Source organism: Pseudorca crassidens, chromosome 2 (genome assembly GCF_039906515.1).
Source record: "Pseudorca crassidens isolate mPseCra1 chromosome 2, mPseCra1.hap1, whole genome shotgun sequence".
In the NCBI taxonomy this organism is placed as follows: domain Eukaryota; kingdom Metazoa; phylum Chordata; class Mammalia; order Artiodactyla; family Delphinidae; genus Pseudorca; species Pseudorca crassidens.
Window position 1 is genome coordinate 169,354,592 of NC_090297.1, and position 22,267 is coordinate 169,376,858.

General features: G+C 40.4%; 1 protein-coding gene and 1 long non-coding RNA gene across 3 annotated transcripts in view; one reads left to right on the plus strand and one right to left on the minus strand.

The window, feature by feature from the left end:
• RRP15 (ribosomal RNA processing 15 homolog) overlaps positions 1-4,433 on the minus strand; it is a 46,311-nt gene extending 41,878 nt beyond the window's left edge. Inside the window, exon 1 of the mRNA XM_067729732.1 lies at positions 4,250-4,433. Coding sequence (XP_067585833.1) covers positions 4,250-4,394 — 145 coding nt within the window. The 5' untranslated portion in view covers positions 4,395-4,433. The remainder of the gene's footprint in view (positions 1-4,249) is intronic.
• Positions 4,434-4,937: 504 nt separating this feature from the next.
• The window catches only part of LOC137220115 (uncharacterized), a 47,851-nt gene continuing 30,521 nt past the window's right edge, over positions 4,938-22,267 (plus strand). For both annotated transcript variants that reach the window (XR_010941475.1, XR_010941476.1), the window contains exons 1-2: positions 4,938-5,065; positions 5,845-5,909. This is a non-coding gene — a long non-coding RNA (uncharacterized lncRNA). The remainder of the gene's footprint in view (positions 5,066-5,844; positions 5,910-22,267) is intronic.

The following is a 22,267-nucleotide window of genomic DNA, read 5'->3' on the forward strand; positions in this document are numbered from 1 at the left end:
GTCACAAAGCACCGAGCTCATCTCCCTGTGCTATGCGGCTGCTTCCCACTAGCTATCTACCTTAGTTTGGTAGTGAGAGTAGTGCCTCTTTGGTAGTGCCACTCTCTCGCTTTGTCACAGCTCACCCTTCCCCCTCGCCATATCCTCAAGTCCGTTCTCTAGGTCTGTGTCTTTATTCCTGTCTTACCCCTAGGTTCTTCATGACATTTTTTGAAGGTCTGTGTCTTTATTCCTGTCCAGCCTTGCAAATATTAAGTGTGAGGTATCTATGGAACAACTAAGCATAGACAACCCATAGTTGTCAAAATCACTATTATTAATCCTGAATTTTACCACAAATACATGACTAAATGATTAGATTATGGAGTAAGAAGGACAGAATTAAGAGACAACATCCTGCAACTATGGACTGAACAGTTTTCCATTGGGAGGCACAATGGAAACAGTATCTCCAAGCCTCTGTCTCCGCTTCTGTAAAACAGAAACGCCATCAGCTACCTTGCAGGGTTACCAGAGGAAATTCTAATATTTTTTCTGGAGAAAGCTCCAGCTTATAAACATCACGGTTATCAAGGGCTGGAAGGCTTATTGGGTGGTCAAGAGATGGGACTAGCAGTTTTGTTAGATCAGAAAAAATGTCATGATCATTAATCCAAATATTTATGAGTAGGTGCCTTGTGCCAAACATTAAATGCTTTACATATATGAGCTCATTGAACCTTTGCAAAAATCCTGAGGAGACACTTATCACCTCCATTTTAGGGATGAGGAAACTGAGGCAGGTCACAGTAAAGAAGCAGTACAAACACAGGTGCCTCTTATACAACTGAGTAAAAGTGATCATTCATTTCTAGAGATAATACATGGATATTAGGAGAAAAGAAGGAAGGCTGGAATAAGTGAGGAATGAATGAAGTCTACACAGTTAAAAACAGCAGAAGGAATGCTACAGAAATCTGACCACAAAAACACCCCTTAGTGATGGAACCTCCCTGAGTGGAAGAAAAATCTGTCTCAACACCAAGGTTTCCTCATACCCAATCTTTCTTAAGATTCTATGCCCTTGCTCTTTTACTTTCCGGAGAGCTTTTTTTTTTTTTGATCATCTCTATCCTCCTGGTTCCTCAACCGTATCAGCGGAGTTAGGGGTCAGAGTAAAGGCTCTAGAGCAAACTTCAGTAATGGTCGTGTCATTTACCAACTTGTTTATCAGCTTGTGCATTGGGGGAGCAAGATAAAACCTCTCTGTGTCTCGGTTTCTTATAAGTAAAATGAGGATAATAATAACCCTGTCTCACACGGTTGTTGTCAGAATTAAAGTGATACATAGGGAGCTTAGAAGAGTACCTAAGCTAATATTATTGTTATTATTACCTAATTCCTCTAACAGTATAGTACACCCCAAATTTATGGTGCTACAAGTTTATTTGGAAGTTGGTTATCTGGAAAATTGAATGCTTTCCTTCTGAAACACATTTCAAGTGGGGACCTTCTCTCTGTCTTCCCTGTACTTTGCTAGTGCAATCCCTGAAAGAGTTTTGCAATTGCCTGATTGTTCTGGCTCTCTATGGCAGTCACCATACAGTTAGCAGTGATGTTTATAAAGATGTGTCGCCCTCTTGCTTAAAAGGTCTCAAGTGCTCCGTACTGCCTACAAATAGAGAATCCTATTTCCTTCATATGGCAAACAAGGTCCTTTACAATCTGGCTTTATCCTCTGTTCCTAGTCTCAGTGACTCCTCTGAAGAGCTAGAGCCACAGCCAACAATTCATCTCAACCTAACCAGCCATGAGTTTTAAGAAGCTGCATGCCACTGTATATGCTTTTCCTATGTCTGAGAAAACTGCCCTCTCCACCCCCAGACCTAGAAAACTAAGGCTTCGATGAAATGACACCTTACTTATCCATATTCATTCAGCAAGAAAACGTACTTAGTACCAAAATGTGTAAGGAAGGCCCTATGAAAATAAAGATACATAAGACATCGTTCCAGCACTTGAACTTATATCCAAAAGGAGAGAGATACGTTAAAATAAAATAATAATACAGTACATTGTAAGTAATATGTATAATATAGAAGGAAGCAACGCCTAGGCTGGGTTCTATAGGATATGGATTTCTCTGTCTCCATCCTTACCATTTTTAACTGGACCAGGATCATGGTAACTATAACCTTTATAATGAGCTCTTAATAATACTCAATACATTGTATTACAGTCCTGTGTTTAATATCTATCTTCCCGAAGACTAATTCTAGGGCAGGAATTTACTCATCCTTTGTATCCTCAACACCCAGAGGGTGACCAGAATACAGAAGAACACAATTGTTCATTGAACTGAATTGAATAATAAGGTCTCTATATTAGCCAAAAGCCTTCTTAACCCAAAATGTAATTGAACTATAATAGCAAGAGAACCCTAGAACCTAATCATATTTACAATAATGCACTGAGAAGTCAGGACAGCTCTAACTTGAAATTATCCAGTACTTGAATAGAGAAATCTACTTTCCACCTAAATCTGTAAGCAATACTGATATTCTGCTCCAAATGCAGTAGTATTTCTTTCTCTGACAACCCCACAGGAACCAGTCTATTGAGTTCAAAAAATATTGGGAGGGCTTCCCTTGGTGGCGCAGTGGTTGAGAGCCCGCCTGCCGATGCAGGGGACACGGGTTCGTGTCCCGGTCCGGGAAGATCCCACATGCCGCGGAGTGGCTGGGCCTGTGAGCCATGGCCACTGAGCCTGTGCGTCCGGAGCCTGTGCTCCGCAACGGGAGAGGCCACAACAGTGAGAGGCCCGCGAACAGCAAAAAAATATATATATATATATATAGGGAGGTGTTCCAATCCCTGCTCAATGAATAGTCTGTTTTCCTTAACTCCTCTGGCAGGAGATAAGGATTCCAATTACCTAGGGACTGCAGTAGTATATGACAGTTTCTTCTTCTTAGTCCTGGAAGTCGAGGTTTATTCACTTATTTAACTAAATAGCTGCGAAGGATCCACAACACGGCAGGCACTGTCTCAGGCACTGGGTACAGAGCAGTCTCTCCTCTTATGGAACTTACATTCCAGCTGGGAGAGACACACAGCAAATACACAATATGTCAGAGGGTTTGAGAAATGCTGAGGAAAATAAAGCAGGGTAGTAACTCAAAAAGTGAAGGCAGGGAGACACGGAGAAGAGTAGTGGTGTACATTAGATAGGGCGGTCAGGGACAAGTCTCGCAGACAAGGCATTGAATCAGAGACTGAAGGAGTGAGTGAGAGAGCGAGCCATGCAAGCATCTGAAAAGTATTCTAGGCAGTGAAACCAGCAAGTGCAGAACCCATGATGTGAGAGTTATGTTTAACATGTATAACAAACCACAGGATATCAATGTGGCTAGTAAGGGGCAGAGCAGAGGGGCAGATGATGAGAGAGATGCCTGAACTAGATCATACACAGGCTAAGGACTTTGGATGTTATTCTGAGATGGGTAGCCACTGCTCATCTTGAGCAGATAACTGACATGATCTGAGGTACATTATAAAAGAATAGGTCTGGCTGTTACAAAGCTCTAGACAGTAAAAAGAAGCAATCACTGGCAGTAGTAAGTCAGGGGTCGTCTGCGACCCCTTTAACCTAAGAAACTAGTGCCAAGAACGATGGTAAAGAGTAGAAGCATGGACACATCATGGTTGAAAGCCTTAAAATATATTTCCTTCCTTTCAATAGCAAACGTCTCTGAGAGAGAGAGTTATCAACTGCTACTTTTATTTATTCTACTTTAACCACCTACTCTTCTTTCATTTACTATCTCATCTCTAACTCCCCAACAGATGCACGCACCTACCGCACAAGAAAATTCAAGTATACCATCCGTCTTCCTCTTTCGGCCTTTTGCTCCTTGCTCCATATGAGAACTAACTCATTCTTGTAATTCCAAATATCCCCCTTCCTTTCGTCCCTTGCTACTGTAAGCTTCGTTTTGCTGCTGTAAGAAGGAGCAGTTTCATCTGTTTTAATTAATTACAGTGACGATAAAAATGTCTAATAAAAGAACTTGGAAGCTTTAACACGCAACAGGGACCCTTCCCTGAACACCACTTTCCCAAGCCTTCTCAAGGAGCCAAAGTCGCCCCTTCGCCGTCCTGAGGAGACGAAATTCGAGCGGCTAGAGGCAAATGCATTCGCATCCCCTGCTTCCCGCAAACTCATACCGGCCTTTCCTCTGAGCAGCCAAACTCAGCCCTAGTACGTTACCTTCATTATCGGTAGCATCTTTGTCCTTATCTTCCAGCTCCGATGCTGCAGCCGGGGATATCATTTTCATCTTCCCCTTCTTCTTTAGTGAATTTTTCAGCTTTTTCCTCGCACTCACACGTGACTCTCGAACGGCCGCGGCCATGATTCCTAACCGGAAGTGTTCCGTGAGCGTTGCGTCCGGCTGTAACACAAAGGACTTCGGCATCTAGTTCCGGTGATACAAGGTTCCGGGGCGGTGCCATTTAGCCGGGAGTTCTCGGGCTGGAGGCTCACAATATGGATTGGAAAGAGGACTGATTGGTTGTCTTTACGTGCTATCTGCTCCAGTAAAAAACAATAATAATAATAAAAATCAGTGAATATACGTTCTCGGCCGACTCCTCTTCCAGCTCGCCCTTGTCCTGGTCCGCCGCCCCACTCTGACCCCCAACCCGACCCGGTCCACTTTCATTTCCTCCCCACGGCTGTTTCCGTATCTGCTGCCGTATTTCATGTTGGTTTATGGTGTTGGACTAACGTCCGGAACGTGCCTACTAAACGCACTAGAAAGGAGGAAGCGAGGACGGTCGCGTGAGGGGTTGAAATCTCGCTCTGATTAACCCCTGAGTGGCTTCCAATTGCAAACCGAATAGAATCTCGCTTTCTTCCCTTGGGTCGCAGGTGTGAAGGGTTCCAGCCCCCACCCCCTCCCTCCCACCTAGCTCCGCCCCGCCCGCTCGAGGCGCCCGACCGCGCGGTGGAGACCGAGAAAACAGCAGCTTTGCGCTCCGCGGGCTGCTCCTGCCTCCCTCCCGGGGCCAGCTTCTCCCTGAGGTCAGCCTTTGACACCAGCTTTCCCAGCCCCGCTTTCCCTCGAAGCTGCTCCCACAAGCTGCCCCTATTTCCTTTCCCTAACTTGTCGGCTCCTGGATAATAAGGACCATATATCATTCACTACACTACCCCCGAGGCCAGCAACGGAGCCTGGCCCGTGATAGGAACCCAAACATATTTTTGGAAGAAATGAATGAATGAATGAATTAATGACAGGATACAACCATTCACAAAGTTAATGAGTCAAACGGATAATGTAGCAAACTCTCACATCGTGTTCCATCGGCCAGGCGTATTCTAAAGACTTTCCCTAAGCTTAGAATTTTCCTGGAAGAGCATTTCTTGTTTTTCTTTAAAACCCAAAATTTCTAAAGGGGGAGGGGGCACACTTCTTCTTTGGGTGCTGTTATCTCTCTGCTCCTTTTATCTGCTATTACTATCTTCTGTAAAGTTCTCTTCACGTCTTACTAGCCAATCCCTTGTTATTCCAATCCTCTGTTAAAGTTAATAATTCTGTATATTAAACTTTCCGAATCAAATTACTAAGTGGTTTCCATCTCCTGATTGGCCTTAACTGATACAAAGATCAGTGTTGTGATGGAAATATATCAGTACCCAAATACTGTCCCCACGAACCTGCAGCACTGTTAAACGGTTCCGTTAAGGTTTAGTCATTTTGAGAAGAGTGGGGGTATTCAGAGTAGAGTTCCTTGTTAAAAATGCAAATATTTATAGGACGATAACAGATAAAACAATTTCTTCTGCATGATTTGTTGCAGCTTGGCTGATGTGAGTGCATCGAAGAGCTTTGAACTACTGGACATGGAAGAGATGAGAAGGAGAGGTAACTGCACAGTGTATCCAGAGCAGGGGGTGCTGGGTCTGCAAGGTCTGCATGCTCTGGAAAGATATTCTGGGTTAAGTAATAATTCTTGGGTTCTCTACAGAGAAAGGAATCTATAAAAGGAGAGTGTAAAGAGGAGGAAGATATCTCAGGATCATAGGGAATATCATCAGTGTTGCTATGTGGGAAGGCATAAGAAAGAGGGATGAGGATAGAGAGTTATGAGAAGAGCAATGCTAGGTCTCTAAACACTAGTGGGACACATTCTCCAAAAGAAGTGATTGTCATCAAATGTGGACTCACAGGAAAAGAAATCATAACTATTTAATTGATTTGTCACTTTAACAAGAGATGTAAAGGAAAACTTAAAAAAAGAAAAAAAAAGAAATGATGTACTATATTCCTGAAAGACAGATCAAATTTTCTAAAGCAATTTATTTATTCCAACAAAAGTGCCATTGGAAAGTTTGGGGAGAAGAAAGGAAAAGAGCAAAGTCTTGATAAAATAATTCTAAGGTTCAAAATAAGTAAATGATAATAATATTTTTTAAAAAGAGGAGTCTTGAGACAAAGCTTGCCTGTTCAGATATTAGAATATACTATACGTAAAGCTACAATAATTAAAATGTACAGATCAAAAGAAAAAATAAGTGATAATGAAACAAATTCTAGAATATGTAAAAACTTAAAATATTATGCAGGAACTATCACGAGGAAAAGAGAGAAGAGAAAAATTCTGCAAAACTTATTTTAGTAAAATTAACTGTTTAGTGAGAAAAGAAATTAGAGGCTCACATCTTACCCTAAAATTAATTCCAGAATTAAATATGAAATAAATATAAGGAAAAAAAAGAAGTGAAAGTCTGATTTATTGGATTGTAGAAACAATTTTCCAAGTTTAAAATCAATGGAAGTAATTCTGAAAAAGAGAACAATAGATGTAATTATATAAAAACCAAAAACTGTGTATCTAAGAAAATGACCAAAATATAAAGGTAAATAGAATGTGAATAAGACAGAAAATCGATTTTGAGATGACTACATGAAGAATTCATATGACTTTCACATCTGGTCAAGGTGGAGTAACAGGGAGCAAATTTATCCTCCCACCTGAAACAAAAAATAGACAAAATAAACAGAGCAACATTTTTCAAGAACCAGACATTAGATAATGAAGGATAATGACCAATGAGAGATGGGAAACAAACTAGGTGATCCCATGATCTCCTCAGCATACTGCTTGGAGAAAGTTTCCAGACCCGGGCACAGAGAGAGGGGATCGAAGCTGAGCCTGGAAGACTTTTCAAGTTGGAAAGATACAGCTGAGAGTCAGGGAAGACCAAGGCAACTAGAGTTAGCAGGATAGAGTACCAGAGAGAAGAGAGACAACTCAGGAGATCTGTGAAGAGGTTCCCTCAGGGATTTAGGTCAGTACTGATCAACACATACACGTGAGAAACTACCCAAGAACCACCCAAAAGAATTAGAGTCAACAGCTACTTATGCACACGTGGGACTGGGAATAGTGCCTATTCCCACCAGCCAGACTGGCAAAATCTCACAACACACAGGGTATTGGTTAGAGTATCTATCAAAAACTTAAGGGTATGAGATTTTATCTTATTTGCAAGGTAACAAGAAGCCTGCCAAAATTTCATGAATGCTGGTAGAAGACACAAGATTTTTGGGTAAGAGTGGAAGGGCAGATTATTTATTATTCAGAGCAATAGTAGTAGCAAGAGTATCAGCAATTTTTTAGACATTTCTCCGAGCCCCACCACAGAGTGACTCAAAAAGAGCTAGATAACATTTGCACGTGCAATGGGTTGACTTACAGGAGAGGGGCTTGAGCTATTTACAATAGCATCAAAACCCACAAAATACTTAGGGGTAAAAGATGTGAAAGACCTATATGCTGAAGACTACAAAGCATTGCTGAGCCAAAATTTAAGAAGATCCAAATACATGGAGAGGTCTACCATGTACATGGATCAGAAGATGCAACATTATTATCAATTCTTCCCAAATTGATCTATAGATTCAATGAAATCCCAATCAAAATTCCAACAGACTTTTTTTGTAGAAATTGAAAATCCGATTCTAAAATTCATATGAAAATTCAAAAAACCTAGAATAGCAAAAAAACAAATGAAAAAGGACAAAGTTGAAGAGTTAGCACTATATAATTTCAAGACATTATAAGCCTACAGTTATTAAAATGGTATAGTATGGCCATCAAGTAGACAAATAGATCAACTGAACAAAATAGAAAGTCAGGAAATAAAAGCACACACATATATATATATACTTATTTATATACTGATTCTATATATATATATGTGTATATATACTGATTTCTCTCTATATATACTGATTATATATATATATATCTACTGATATATATATAAAGAAGAAAGATCTAAAATCACTAATCTAAGTTTCTACTTTAGGAAACTAGAAGGAGAAAAGCAAATTAAATCAAAGTAAGCAGGAGAAAAGAAATAATAAGCATTAGAGCAGAAATCAATAAAATTGAAGGGAGGATCTCAATAGAGAAAATCGATGAACACAAAAGCTGCTTCTTTGAAAAGATCAATAAAATGGATAAGCCTCTAGCCAGGCTAAGAATAAAAGAACTTCAAGAAGTTCAAAAATTACAAATATTAGAAACAAAAGACAAGACATCACTACAGATCCTATGGATGTAAAAATTATAATAAAGGAGTACTATGAACAACTCTATGCCCACAAATTTGATAACCTAGATTAAATGGACCAATTTCTTAAAAGATACATTTTCCCCAGATTCACACAAGAAGAAATAGACAATCTGAATAAGCCTGTATCTCTCAAATAAATGGAATAAATAATTAATAACCACCCCAAACAGAAAACACCAGGCCCAACTGCATTCACTGTTAGGGACTGAATTGTGTCCCCAAAGTTCATAAGTTGAAACTCTAACTGCCAATGTGATTCTATTTGGAGATAGAGTCTTCAAAGAGATAACTGAAGTTAAATCAGGGCCTATGGGTGGGCCTCAATCCAATAGGACTGGTGTCATTAAAAGAAGAGGAAAAGATACCAACGATGCATATACACAGAAAAGGTGGCCACTTATAAACCAAAGAGAGAAGCCTCAGGAGAAACCACCCCTGCTGGCACCTTGAAGCCTCTAGAACTATGAGAAGATAAGCATATGTTATTTAAGCCACCCAGTCCGTGGTGTTTTGCTACAGCAGCCCTAGAAAACTAATACTCCCGCCCTATACATGTCCTTCATTTTAGTAAGATAAATTGGATCATTGTTTAGGTCAGTTTATAATATAAGTCAGGTTTTCTGTTCTTTACATCCAAAAAACATTGCACTGGATACACTACATGACCTTGGTCAAGTTGCTTTACCTTCAAAAGGGTAAAGGTGTTTCCGTTTCCTCATATTAAAAATAAGGGAGCTGCACTAAATAAACTCTAAAAATCTTTTCAGCTTACATTTCTATGCCATTATAGAATAAATTTCCAGGTAGACATTGTTTTCCCAAACCATCCCCCCTTCGTTCAAAATCTAAGGTTCAAGACTGATATGCAAACTTTTCCTAAGTTATTTAATAGCAGTAATCTAAAATTAATAGTAACAATAATAATGATGATGTTGATGATGATGGTGATAATGTCTGGCTCTGAACTCTGTGTTTTTTTAAAGTAGTAACAGAGTGGAAAGAATATAAAGATGAACATAAATTCTCCTGTGTAGAAAGGTTCTGAACACAGCAAAGTAGAGAAACTTCCTTTGTGGGAAAAGAGGACTCGCAGAATTTAGATGCCAATGAGTGTGTGGCTCTGTGTCTCCTCTGGAGATTGACTAGAAATTCCTAGGAATGATCTTTCACGTGTCACCTTAAGGCTTCTGAAATCCATTAAGGAGCAGCTAACTAGAGCTCCATTCCCTCTCCAACCAGGTAGCTTTGCTCTCTAAAGGAAAAGTGGAACTACCAACAAAACCCCAGCATTTCAGACTCCTGTTCATACGGGTGTTTCTGAATCTTATCATCTTTATTTTAAGGACACATGTTTCTGAATGCTTTGGAACATCCTTAAAAAGAGGATAGCTTTCCTCTTTATCTTTACTCTCCTCTGGCACTGGACTTCTGCCGGTGATATAATTAAGACCCAGGCAGTGGCCTCATTATTCCTAACCAGACTGAGGCAATGTTTGACTGCCTCTTTAGAAACATCCCTGTAAACAAGAAAGGGACAGCTTACATCATCCGGTTGGTGTTAAGCAACGAAGCAGGAGAATACTGGCAAGACTAACAGGCTTCATTTCATTTGAACAAATTACTCTTGGACTCCTGGTCTCAGAGCCTTCATTAGTGACACAGGTACTTTCATGCATCAAGAAGACATAGTCCACCTTGCATAAAGCCTTTCCATTAAACACTCACCTCCCTATGGGAGTTAACAGTCTCTTAGGCAGTATTCATCAGCCATGGCAAGATTTGCCCTGGATTTTTGAATGATCAAGCAACCAAAAGAGAAAAGTGGACTACCTCGATCCTTCCAGATTTTCAGATTCTCCTTTCTACTAGTACAAAGTGCATCCTGAATTGTATACAAGGAACTGCCACTTCTTTCTCATGGTGACAGTTGAACCCAATCTGTGTGTCCTTAATAGACCAGTGATACTTACCATGTATGGTAAATGCTGTAATTTGTCCCCTTTCTAGAACTTTAGGTGTTGCCTCAAATGAATAGGTCTAGGCAAATCTTGCCCATTTCCTCCTCTTTTATGCCTATTAAGGTATTATGTTATTAAGGTATTATTATTAAGGCATTACATGCACTAAAATTGACCAATTTTAAAAGTGTAGTTTGATGAGTGCTTGTACAGAATCACGTCACCACAATAATTAAGATACGGCATCATCTCCTCACCCTAAAGTGTTCTCGTGTCCCTTTCTATTAGACCCCTTCAATCTACCACCAGCCCCCTAACAACAACTGAGCTCCTTTCTGACACTCTAGTTTTGCCTTTTCTACAATTTCGTATAAATAGAATTGTACAGTGCATAGTCTTTTGTATTTAAGGTCTGTCTATTTTTATCGATTCTCTAACTGTAATTTCATTAGCACCACCCCACTGATTCAGGAAAGTTGACCATATTCAGCTTTATCTGTAAAGATACAATGTTTGTAAACTAGCTATTTTAAAGCCACCACCCCCCATTTTTGTTATTGCACAATAAAACACTGCAGGCAAATATTCATATAATGCCAAGTGCTATGAGATGGATGGTAGGAATTTTACGGCTGCTATTCTTAATCTTCCAACTTGCCCTACAGGGTCGCACACACAAAAGAATAAGAGAGCATTTGAATGCTGTAACATAATATCCACCTCTCCTGTGCTTAGCAAAAAGCATGTAAATTTTTGGCATAACAAGCCGAAGTCATCAATACGTGGATAAAATTTTGAGAAAAATACAAGTTAAAACTGGGGTGACTTCTCAACTCGTGTAGATTTGCTAAATATTTCTATAGTTTCAAAATGGAATTGGTTGTATTGTTTACAACAAAATTAATCAAATTTTACTGTAAGAATTTTGGAAAAGATGAAAACAAAGAAAAAAAATTTACATTTATGTTTAAATATAATTTGGATCAAAGTTGTATATACTACTTTTCCACTAAACATTATGCCATAAGGATTTTTGTCACCAGATTTTCTGCTGTTTCACTGCACTAACTACCACGAGCACTGAATGTGCTTTCCTCTCAGTACCTGGAAGGGATGCTAAGCACAGAGCACTGATGCTGTTACCCTACAGAGTTTTTCAGTGTTTATTTCTTATTGAATTTAGGGGTATTGGCTTGCTGGGTTCAAAATATGGGCTCCGCACGTGGCACAATGCACCACTCAGACCTCAGGCTTCTTTGTCTTAGAAAGCAGGGATTCTGTTTTCTGAATCTCTGATTCACAGATGGGTGATACCAAGAATCTTGACATTTAGACAATGGAGAGATTTGTCTAGCCTTTCACTCTTGTTCTGAACACTTGCTGCCCAGCTGTGCGAGAAGAACATTTTTATTTTCAGAATGATCCTGGACCTGGGCAGTAAAGGATCCCAATATGCAGTGAGTCTGGAGAGGGAGCTCTCAAGTTGAGAAAGAGATTAGGGATGAATCGCCAAAAGACAACCTCCCCTTTCTTAGCAAGGAAATTTGTCTTTCTGTTGCCTCTCATGGTCATATGAAGTCATGGAGGATTAAAAGAAAGCATGTGATCTTGTGGATTGTTTTCATTTTGTTTCTGTTTTATTTTTTTATTGAAGTATAGTTGATTTACAATGTTGTGTTAATTACTGCTGTACAGCAAAGCGAATCAGTTATACATATATATATATATATATATATATATATATATACACATTCTTTTTTGTATTCTTTTCCATTATGGTTTATCATAGGATATTGAATGTAGTTCTCTGCGCTATACAGTAGGACCTTGTTTATCCATTCTGTATATAAAAGCTTACATCTGCTGACCCCAACCTCCCACTCCATCCCTCCCCCAAACCCCTCCCCCTTGGCAACCACCAATCTGTTCTCTATGTCCGTGATTCTGTTTCTGTTTCATAGATAGGTTCATTTGTGTCATATTTTAGATTCCACATACAAGTGATATCATATGGTATTTGTCTTTCTCTTTCTGACTTACTTCACTTGGTATGATAATCTCTAGTTGCATCCATGTTGCTGCAGATGGCATTATTTCAGTCATTTTTATGGCTGAGTAATATTCCATTGTATACACATACCACATCTTCTTTATCCATTCATCTGTCGATGGACATTTAGGGTGTTTCCACGTCTTGGCTATTGTGAATAGTGCTGCTATGAACATAGCATGCATCTTTTTGAATTATAGTTTTCTCTGGATATGTGCCCCTTTTTCTTTTAGTCATAGAATTTTAATGCCTGACAAGGCCTTAGATGTATGGGAGGAGGTGGGTTGAGACCTATATGCCCAAGGCCACACAGGAGGAGGAACTGTCCAACACTCACGGGCCTGACTCCCAGCTCTGTGTTCTTTCTTCAGCATCACGTTGCCTCTCCATGGAAAACAAGGCTGTGCTTTTCAGGCTCTACTGAAATATTAACTTTCCAGCATTTTGGACTCCACTACCTTGGGGAGTTGTTGTGTTATTAAATACACAGAACTTTCCTTTTAAAAAAAATTGGGGATAGTCATGTGTCTGATGAAGCCTAATCTTAGCCACTATCACAACAAATGAAAAATGGCCATTACTACCACAAACACTTTCAAGGTAAGCTAGAGCACATTGCCTACTTGCTTTTCTAATTTTCTTCAAGCTTTGTTCATTTTGTCATTTCCAATGGACTCATTCATATGAAAGTAGAAAACATGAAATTAATTTTCTTAAGATGGAAACTAGACCACATTTGGCAACAACAACAGCATCAAGCTCAGTGCACTAGGGCCTTGCCTTTGCACAGGAGACAAGAGAAATGGGTGGGGAATGTGAGGGTTTGCAATAGAATTTGTAGCTAGCTTCACCTCCAGAGAAGGTGTCTCCATGAAGCTAGAAGTCCTCCAGTGACCTGAGACCAGATTTCGATGTCCTAATCCAGATGTGTGCATACGGCTGTAGGTTGAAGTGCGCACCATGGCTTTGCCTCTATGTATATTTACCCACAGATCTTTTGGGGAGGATTTTTAATAAATTGCTCCTGGAATATTGTTGGCTTTAAGGAAATCTTGGTGTCTTTACTAAAGAAGAGAGTTTTCCTCTCAGTGTCAATATTATTTCCTGAGCCTGCCATTGAATACGGCTCACAATGGTAAAACTAGATATTTAGAATGGCTTTGGATCAGAAGCAGGTCCCAAATGGCTACCTGTCCATTCAGGTTCTTTAATGTGAGCAATATTAATAGAATCCCTGGAGCTGGAATCTCACATTTAGAAAACCCGTCAGTAATATTCTTGTTACACTTTGACTATCCGTTGATGATCTGTGTCTCACTCACAGGAAAACCAACAGAAATGAAATTGTATATTTTTTATTTTGTAATGGCCCAATTATGTTCAGCCTCACCTAGTAACGGGTCTCTCTAATTAGTGGATAGAAGTTGCAGGGAAGCTATGACCTTTGGTTCTTCCTTTTACTAAGGGAAAAGGCCTTATACTGTGTGAGGGGGGTCATGATGAGATTGTTCCTGAAATCCACTAAGTAGGTTAATAAATATATTCTGACTACTGTTGATTTTTCTGTGAGATAACCAGAAGACCATTCTGCTAACTTCAGCAAGCTCAGATTGTGGTAGACTCATCAATGCTACTTTTTTGGTCCTTTATACTTGGGATTCCTCCCTGAGTTTCCTTGTAAAATGGGGATCAGTGGAAGGATGGGAACTGCTTTGACAAGCTTCTAGTAATTTCCTGCCTCCAGGAAAAACAGGTAGATAATCAAAATGGGCCTGTGTGGCCTGAGCTTCTCTTCAAAAGGAAATGCAAACAATGTCCTTCACAGACAGTTCCAATGTCAACCTTCATAAGAAGTAAAGAGTTAGAAATTATAGTGATAAACAATAAGTAATAAGCAAAGAGGTCTCCTGAATCAGAAAAAAAGATGGAACCAATTGCAATCAGATGGGTATTAACAAGAAGACCTGCTCTGCTGGTTCTTCCCCAGGCCTTGAGTAGGGTCAAATAGAACAGTGAAAAAGGTCAGAAAAAAGATGCCTGGCAAGATTATGAATACCACTCGCATTCTACTTCCTAATATCTCCTGAATCTACCAGGTTCTGTCCATCCTACTGCCACTATCTTGGTCAAAACCTCCATTTTCCCTCCAGTGGACTTCTTGCCATGGCCTCCCAGTTGGTCTCCCTGCATGGATTCAGCAGGAAATGATTTCTTCAAACTGCACGTCAGGTCACAGTGATCTCCTATACTTCCTTATGTGACCTGCAAGGCCCTGCAATGGCCCAGCAGCCCAGTGGTTCTCAATCTCAGAAGTTTTTCCCCCAAGGGGCCTTTGGCAGTATCTAGAGACATTTTTGGTCATCCCACTGGGGCATATTGTTGGCATATAGTGATTGTTCTGCTAACCATCCACAAGGCACAGGACAGAACTCCACATCAAAGAATTTTCTGGCCCCAAATGTCAATATTGCAGAGGTTGCCAACCCAGCCCTAGCCCCTGCCCACCCCTCATCTTGGACCACTCTCCTCCTGACCTATGCTTCATGCATGGTGGATTTCTTTGTTTCACAAAATTTCCATCTCATCTCCCATTTTCAGCCCCTCTTGTTTGTTATTTTCGCTGAAGGATATACTCCCTCCCCTACAACTCTACCCCCTTGTTACCTAAACGTTATTTTGAGTCCCTTCCACAAGGAAACCTTGTCCAACATCCACCCAGTCTCTTATACACTAACAAGCATATTTAGGGTCATTTCCAAACCTGGGTGGAGCTGATAATGAAATCCTCAGTATTGGCGGCTGGCCAGTGAGAGAGGATATGATGGACATGGGTTTCGCAGGGCATGGAGCAGACATGGCCGAGTGCTGACCCTTCCCTGCTTAAGTTTTCTATTTGAAATGATTGTTAACTGACAGACATTTTACTGAAATAAATTCCAAGCACCATCTATGCTCCAGCGATTGTGTCAGGTAAGGAAGGGCGAGAAGAATACCGAGATGAACATAACATGCTCTCACATCGTGTATTGTTCAAAGTGCGTACCAATTGTGAAGAGCAGATGAGGAAGTGATTAATCTGATCTCTATTGGTGTTCATAATCATACAATAAATTTTCACTGAGTATCTACTAAACGCCAAGCATTGTGCAAGGTGCAGGGCATACTAAAGGCAAATAGCAAACCGTTTTTACTCTTAAGGTATTTCCTATCCAGTGGAAATAATAGCTAATTTTACTGGACTTCACAATTCCTTCACATGTATTGTATCTCATTCCTTCCCTCACGCTTTCCGCATGAATCTGATGTTATAATTATGCCAAATTAACAGAGGAGGAAGCTGAGCTTTGGAGAAGACTGTTAAATAGAATGAAATATTTTGAGTGAAGGGCCCACGTCTGCCTTATTTATTGTTGTAACTCCAGTGGCCAGCTCAGAGTGGGTGGTCATTATGTATTTGTTGAATGAATGAGTAAACTTCCTTGCCAAAGGTCACAGCTTAGTAAGTGATGCACTAGGATTCCCTGCCTTCCAAATTCATACTCATTCTTCCACATCAGATCCTTGAAACGGTTTCATGTCTGCCTTTAATTAATGTCCGTTTGTCTACTAGGTGTTTAATCCATGAGGTATAAGAAGGAGACCTATAAGAGGAAAGGGGAAAGAGACATGCAGGCAAAGCAAAAGGGATGCTCATGATTCATTGTTTCTCTCTCTCCCTTCAGCTAGTTAGAAGCCCCTGGAATAACAGGCTAGTGCTTTAATGAATCCCTTTGACTCCCCCTGTTAATGGCAAAGAGTATTCAATTTTACACAGAAGTTATAACAGAGGAAAACTTCCACAGCAGATGGAGTCCTTTAAAATTATGTTTCATTTTCACAACTATAGACGTAAATTTAAGTAAATGAGATCTCTCGTGTTAGTTGTGAAGGTTTTGATGGTTTCATAAATCCCGTGATATGCCTTGGGTGTTAACTATAGTTAACTTTTGGAAGTAGCGTCAGGAAAGTTAGTGAAGGGGAAATTATACAACAAGGTGGGTTTTTTTCCCCTTAAATTGTTGAATACGTGTTCTTTTGGAAACAAAAACACTAATTCAAAAAGATATATGCACCCCAATGTTCATAGCAGCATTATTTACAATTGCCAAGATATGGAAGCAACCTAAGTGTCCATTATTAGATGAATGGATAAAGAAGATGTGGTACACACACACACACACACACACTCACAATGGAGTATTACTCAGCCATAAAAAAGCACACCATTTTGCCATTTACAGCAACATGGATGGACTTGGAGGGCATTATACTAACTGAAGTAAGTCAGACAGAGAAAGACAAATACTGTATGATATCACTTATATATGGAATCTAAAAAATACAACAAACTAGTGAATAAAACAAGAAAGAAGCAGACTCGCAGATATAAAGAACAAACTAGTGGTTACCAGTTGGGGGGCGGGCAGTGGAGGGGGAAGTATAAACTACTGGGTATAAGATAGGCTGCAGGATGTATTGTACAACATGGGGAATATAGCCAATGTTTTGTAATAACTGTAAATGGAAAGTAACTTTTAAAATTGTGTAAAAAAACTTTTAAAAAATTTTTAAAGGGTTCTTTTGGGGAAAGATCTTATGGGAGCTTTGTATAGAGTATATGAGTAATTGTTATGGTGTCAAGAAGATATACACACACACATACACACATATATGTGCTGTGTCGTTAGTAACTCATTTTGAATAATCATATACTGAGGGTGAAAATTAGTCCTGGCATTTGTGTCATTAATCCAACCCTGGGCAGGTCATGAACATTGGAAACCTGATACAAAATGGTCTGCCATTCATAACTCCAAACCTTTCTTTTTTGGAGTCACAGTTGTGAGTTGTGGATGTTACAGATGGTGGCGATTATCATAACGATTATCGTTATGATTATCTAACCTTAAACTGAGAACTACTGCCAGGCAGTCTTGTCTGAAAAGCTCTTAGGCATCAACACTGCAGGAAGACCATGACATAGTATCTGAGGTTAGGCTTTCAGAGGCTGCCAGAATTATTCTCCCTCCATCAAAGGAGTTTGATCCCCAAACCTAAGCTCTAAATGCAATCTAGCAGTTACGTTTGCCTGTTCCTGCCTGCCATAAAGAGCATGACCATATAAGTGTGATACTTGGTAAACTTTTAGAAGGTGAAAGAGAGCTAGGCCCAAACCATGATGGTTTTTAGAGGAAAATATGGAAGAAGAGAGTTGAGGACCTTTTTTTTTTTTTTTTTTCTTAAATTTGAGGATGGAAGGAGGAATTATTAGAAGTTCAAAATCAATTCTGAGGAACTAGAGCATAATCAAGACTGGCTACTGACATCATTGACCAAGAGGCAGGTCCAGTTTGAGAGAGGACATCAAGACTTCTGCATGGTGATTCTCTGCATTCCGTGTAATCAGTGCCAGTCAGTCTGAGAGTCTGTTCAGGAGACTATGAGAGATACCAGAACAGATTCTGGTTCAGGGACTGCTAGGAGAAAATGGGAAGGAGGAAGTAAGTCACGTTCCTATTCACCTCTGTATGAGTCTCCTAGGCCTGCCACAAAGTACCACATACCAGTTGGCTTAAAATAGCAGAAATTTATCCTTTCATCATACTGGAGACTAGAAATTTGAAATCAAGGTTTTAGCAGGGTTGGTTCCTTCTGTATACTCTGAGGCAGACAGATGTTCCATGCCCCTCTCCTAGCTTCTGGTGGTTGCCCGCCATCCTTGGAGTTCCCTGGCTTGAATATACATCACTGCAGTCTCTGCCTGCATGATTATATGGCATTCTCTCTCCGTCTCTGAATCTCTCTCTCTTTATAAGGACAGCAGTTATTAGATTTAGGGTGCACTCTAATACAGTACAACCTCATCTTAACTCAACTGCATCTGCCAGATAGGCTCACATTACAGGGACCAAAGATCAGGACTTCAGCATATCTTTCTGGGGAAGACAGTTCAACTCATGGCAACCTCCTTCCCTCTCTTTTCTTTTTTTTTTATGTTTTTTAAAGAAGATGCTGGGGGTAGGAGTTTATTAATTAATTAATTAATTTTTGCTGTGTTGGGTCTTCGTTTCTGTGCGAGGGCTTTCTCCAGTTGTGGCAAGCGGGGGCCACTCTTCATCGCGGTGCGCGGGCCTCTCACCGTCGCGGCCTCCCTTGTTGCGGAGCACAGGCTTCAGACACACAGGCTCAGCAGTTGTGGCTCACGGGCCTAGCTGCTCCGTGGCATGTGGGATCCTCCCAGACCAGGGCTCGAACCCGTGTCCCCTGCATCAGCAGGCAGATTCTCAACCACTGCGCCACCAGGGAATCCCCCTCCTTCCCTCTCTTATGCTAGGGTGTCTTCCACTTGTCTTCACCCAGCTGCCACTCATTCCTGATGTGTCACAACCTAGCTGTCACAAGACTTGAGCATCCGTTTGAGCTGTCTCTCACATAGTAGACACTGTCTGGATTGGTGTTCTCCTGCAGCAGGCTGGATTTGTGATTTGGACTGCTGGCCCTTTCTTTGCTCTGGAGGTGGGAGTGGGTGGGGTGAGGGGATGGGGGAGCAGCGTCACACTTGTCTCATCGTTCCCAGCTCCCTCCCAGGTAGCATTGATTGCATCCGGGCATCTGGGCTGTGTCTGTCATCAGCAGTGAGGCCTCAGCTTGTCTCTGAGCGATGAGTTTGCCATTTATGAAGCGTTTGCAGTCATTTTGCATCCTCCTTTTCATGTCTTTCTTTGCTCTCTGTTACACTCAAATTCTGACAAAAGAAAGGACAAAAATAGGGACTCACAACTAAACACTGATGCAGTTATGTGTGAAATCTTTGTTGCAATTTCCCATGCAAAACATTTTTCTCTCTCAGTAATACCTTGCAGTACCATGAGATTCTGAAGGGAGGGAGAAATGTTTTGCTGTTGATTGCTATATAACTTGGAAGCTATCACTATTCTTTAGAGTACAGAGGTGACAATCTCTAACATTAATGCACAGTTCCAAGGGGGACTGTATACTGGGATTCATATTTTCAATATAATTGAAGGAGGGGATCCTACCATAATAGAAGCTGTAGATATGAGTAACTATACAAGTCCCACAAATCCAATGCTCTTTTAAATTAATTTAATTTAATAAAGCCATAATTTCCAGTTTCCTATGTAATCTGAACTTAATTTTTTTAGAATAATAAAGTCCGGAGTTTGAAGAAAAAAAATTTTTTTTTGCTGAGATGGGAATAGTAAGAACTAAAAGAGAAGAAAATTATGCCTTCCAAACGCTATCTCAATAGCAAGAAGCAGATAAAAGGCTTTCTGTTTTGCTTGCATCTTCTTATTGTTACTACAGCTAAAATATTTTTAAAGAGAGGGTTATTGATAAGAAAAATTTTTGAACACCAAATAAATTTCTATTCATCACAAAGGCTTTTCTTTATCTGTCTTTGCTAAAATAGAAATGTTTAAAGGAAAAAAAACAAAACAACAACAACAGGAAAATCACCTTAAAATGGACATGGAAAGCACCAGACTCCATAAAAATATTCCCATCTTGCCTGCTTCCTTATTTGTATTGTGTTACATTTCCTGCAAAACGATCTTGTTATTGTTTCAATGTACAGAAATGCAAATTTATTTGCCTGACCAAGTGCAAATACTAAGCCATTGAGGAGAAAGAAGTGGTTGTTTCCAAATTAAGGACTTAACAATTTTCTGTCCCTGAAGACCCTCCCATGATGCCATGAAATGCACAGCCACGTCTGAAATCTGAAAAAGTGTCCTGTGACCCTGTGGTCAGTTCTGCGATGGAAAGAGGTCTTTCCTCCCTCTCTTGGGGGAGGCCATTGCCGGCCTCACTCTCGAATTCTTTATTTGCATGTGCTAGCCTTTTTATTGCAAATAGGGCTCTAAATCTTACTTTAGAAATGGATATTGCACTGTGTGCAGGTGGCTGCGCGGTAGAAGCTATCAATAATGTTAGTTATGAAAACCTGATCATAAGTGTTTTTAGTCCATTAGCCATTTCACTTTATTTATGTCCCCTTTCAGGCAGGATTTGAAGGCAATATTCAAAAGATGAAGTTTGGATGAAGAGCAACACAAGAGGATATAAAACACTGTCACATCTTTTCATGCTAGAAAATATTTCTTCCTTATATTATTTTTTTTTAACAGCTCCTAAAAATAAGTAACCTCTGGGGGAATGAGGAAGGCAGGAAGAGGAACTGGGCCAAGCACAGATATATTTAACACCTATTTATCCATCTATCTATCTATCTATCCATCTCTCCCTTTTCTATCGTCACATTTAATTACCTTTAACGCACATTACCAAATTTTAAAAATTACTTATCACACCCCCAATGTACCTACAGGCAAATTGGACCCATTTTGCTTCATTTCAGCTCCTAACAGAAATTCAGCTCATGATTTATGAATAAAGTCCTATTTGCTGTTATGTGCTGCTTTATTTTCCAAAGAGCTTGCAGTCTAAACAGTTACACCTGCAAGGAGAGAAGGTTTCTGTGCCTTTTCCTGGTGGACAGTGGCCACCAACTGTTGAGCTAGCTGGTGTGTGGTTACCAGTTTAATGTATCCCCGAAGCCACTGCCTGATCCTCCCGCAGAGAGAAGCACATGCAAACGTCAGCCCACGGACTTCGCTCCAAGCTTCACCTCAGCGTAGGTAACACGGCCTTAGCGATCACTTCCAGAGATTCGCTCCCATTTCACAAAAAAATGCCCAAGGAGAGCAGGAGAAGAAACCAGACTGGCGAGGAAAAGGATGTCTTGAATCATCTAACTTTCTGTTATATTAAAACGCATCATGCGGGCTTCCCTGGTGGCGCAGTGGTTGAGAGTCCGCCTGCCGATGCAGGGGACACGGGTTCGTGCCCCGGTCCGGGAAGATTCCACATGCCGCGGAGCGGCTGGGTCCGTGAGCCATGGCCGCTGAGCCTGCGCGTCCGGAGCCTGTGCTCCGCAACAGGAGAGGCCACAACAGTGAGAAGCCCGCGTACCGCATAAAAAAAAAAACAAAAAAAACCGCATCATGTTATAAAAGCAAAGGAGAATGCATTTTTTTTCCAGGAGGTTAATAGGCATTTGGGGGTCTTTTAAGAAAAGAATCAAATGTTTAGTCTAATGTCCCAAACCAGTAAAAGAGGTGTTGTAACTCAGTGTTGGGCCCCATGCTTCATTTGAGCTCTGCACACTTAATGGTGAGTCCCTGACTTTCATGTTAATTTTCATGAATGACGATGCGTAAGTGATGTTTTAAATCCCCGTGCAGACCCAAATGAAGGTGAACCCTAGCAACCTGAATTACCTAGTCCTTCTCTGTGGACTCATTTCTAATTGAATGTTAAGATCAAAGTTTAAGTTTATAAGAAAGAAAAAACAAGTGCAGATAAATAGTTATTATCTGACATCCTTATGAAAATTCATGACCTGCCATTTTATCAGAGACCTTCTAAGAATTCTAATTGTGAAGTCTGCGGAGCTATTAAACGGCTGGTACACTTCAGTCTCTTGATAAGAAGTGAGTTAAATAATTGTCCTGTTTAACTTGTGCTTGTTAACCTTTAAGGTCAACTAGTTTGAACATACGTTTA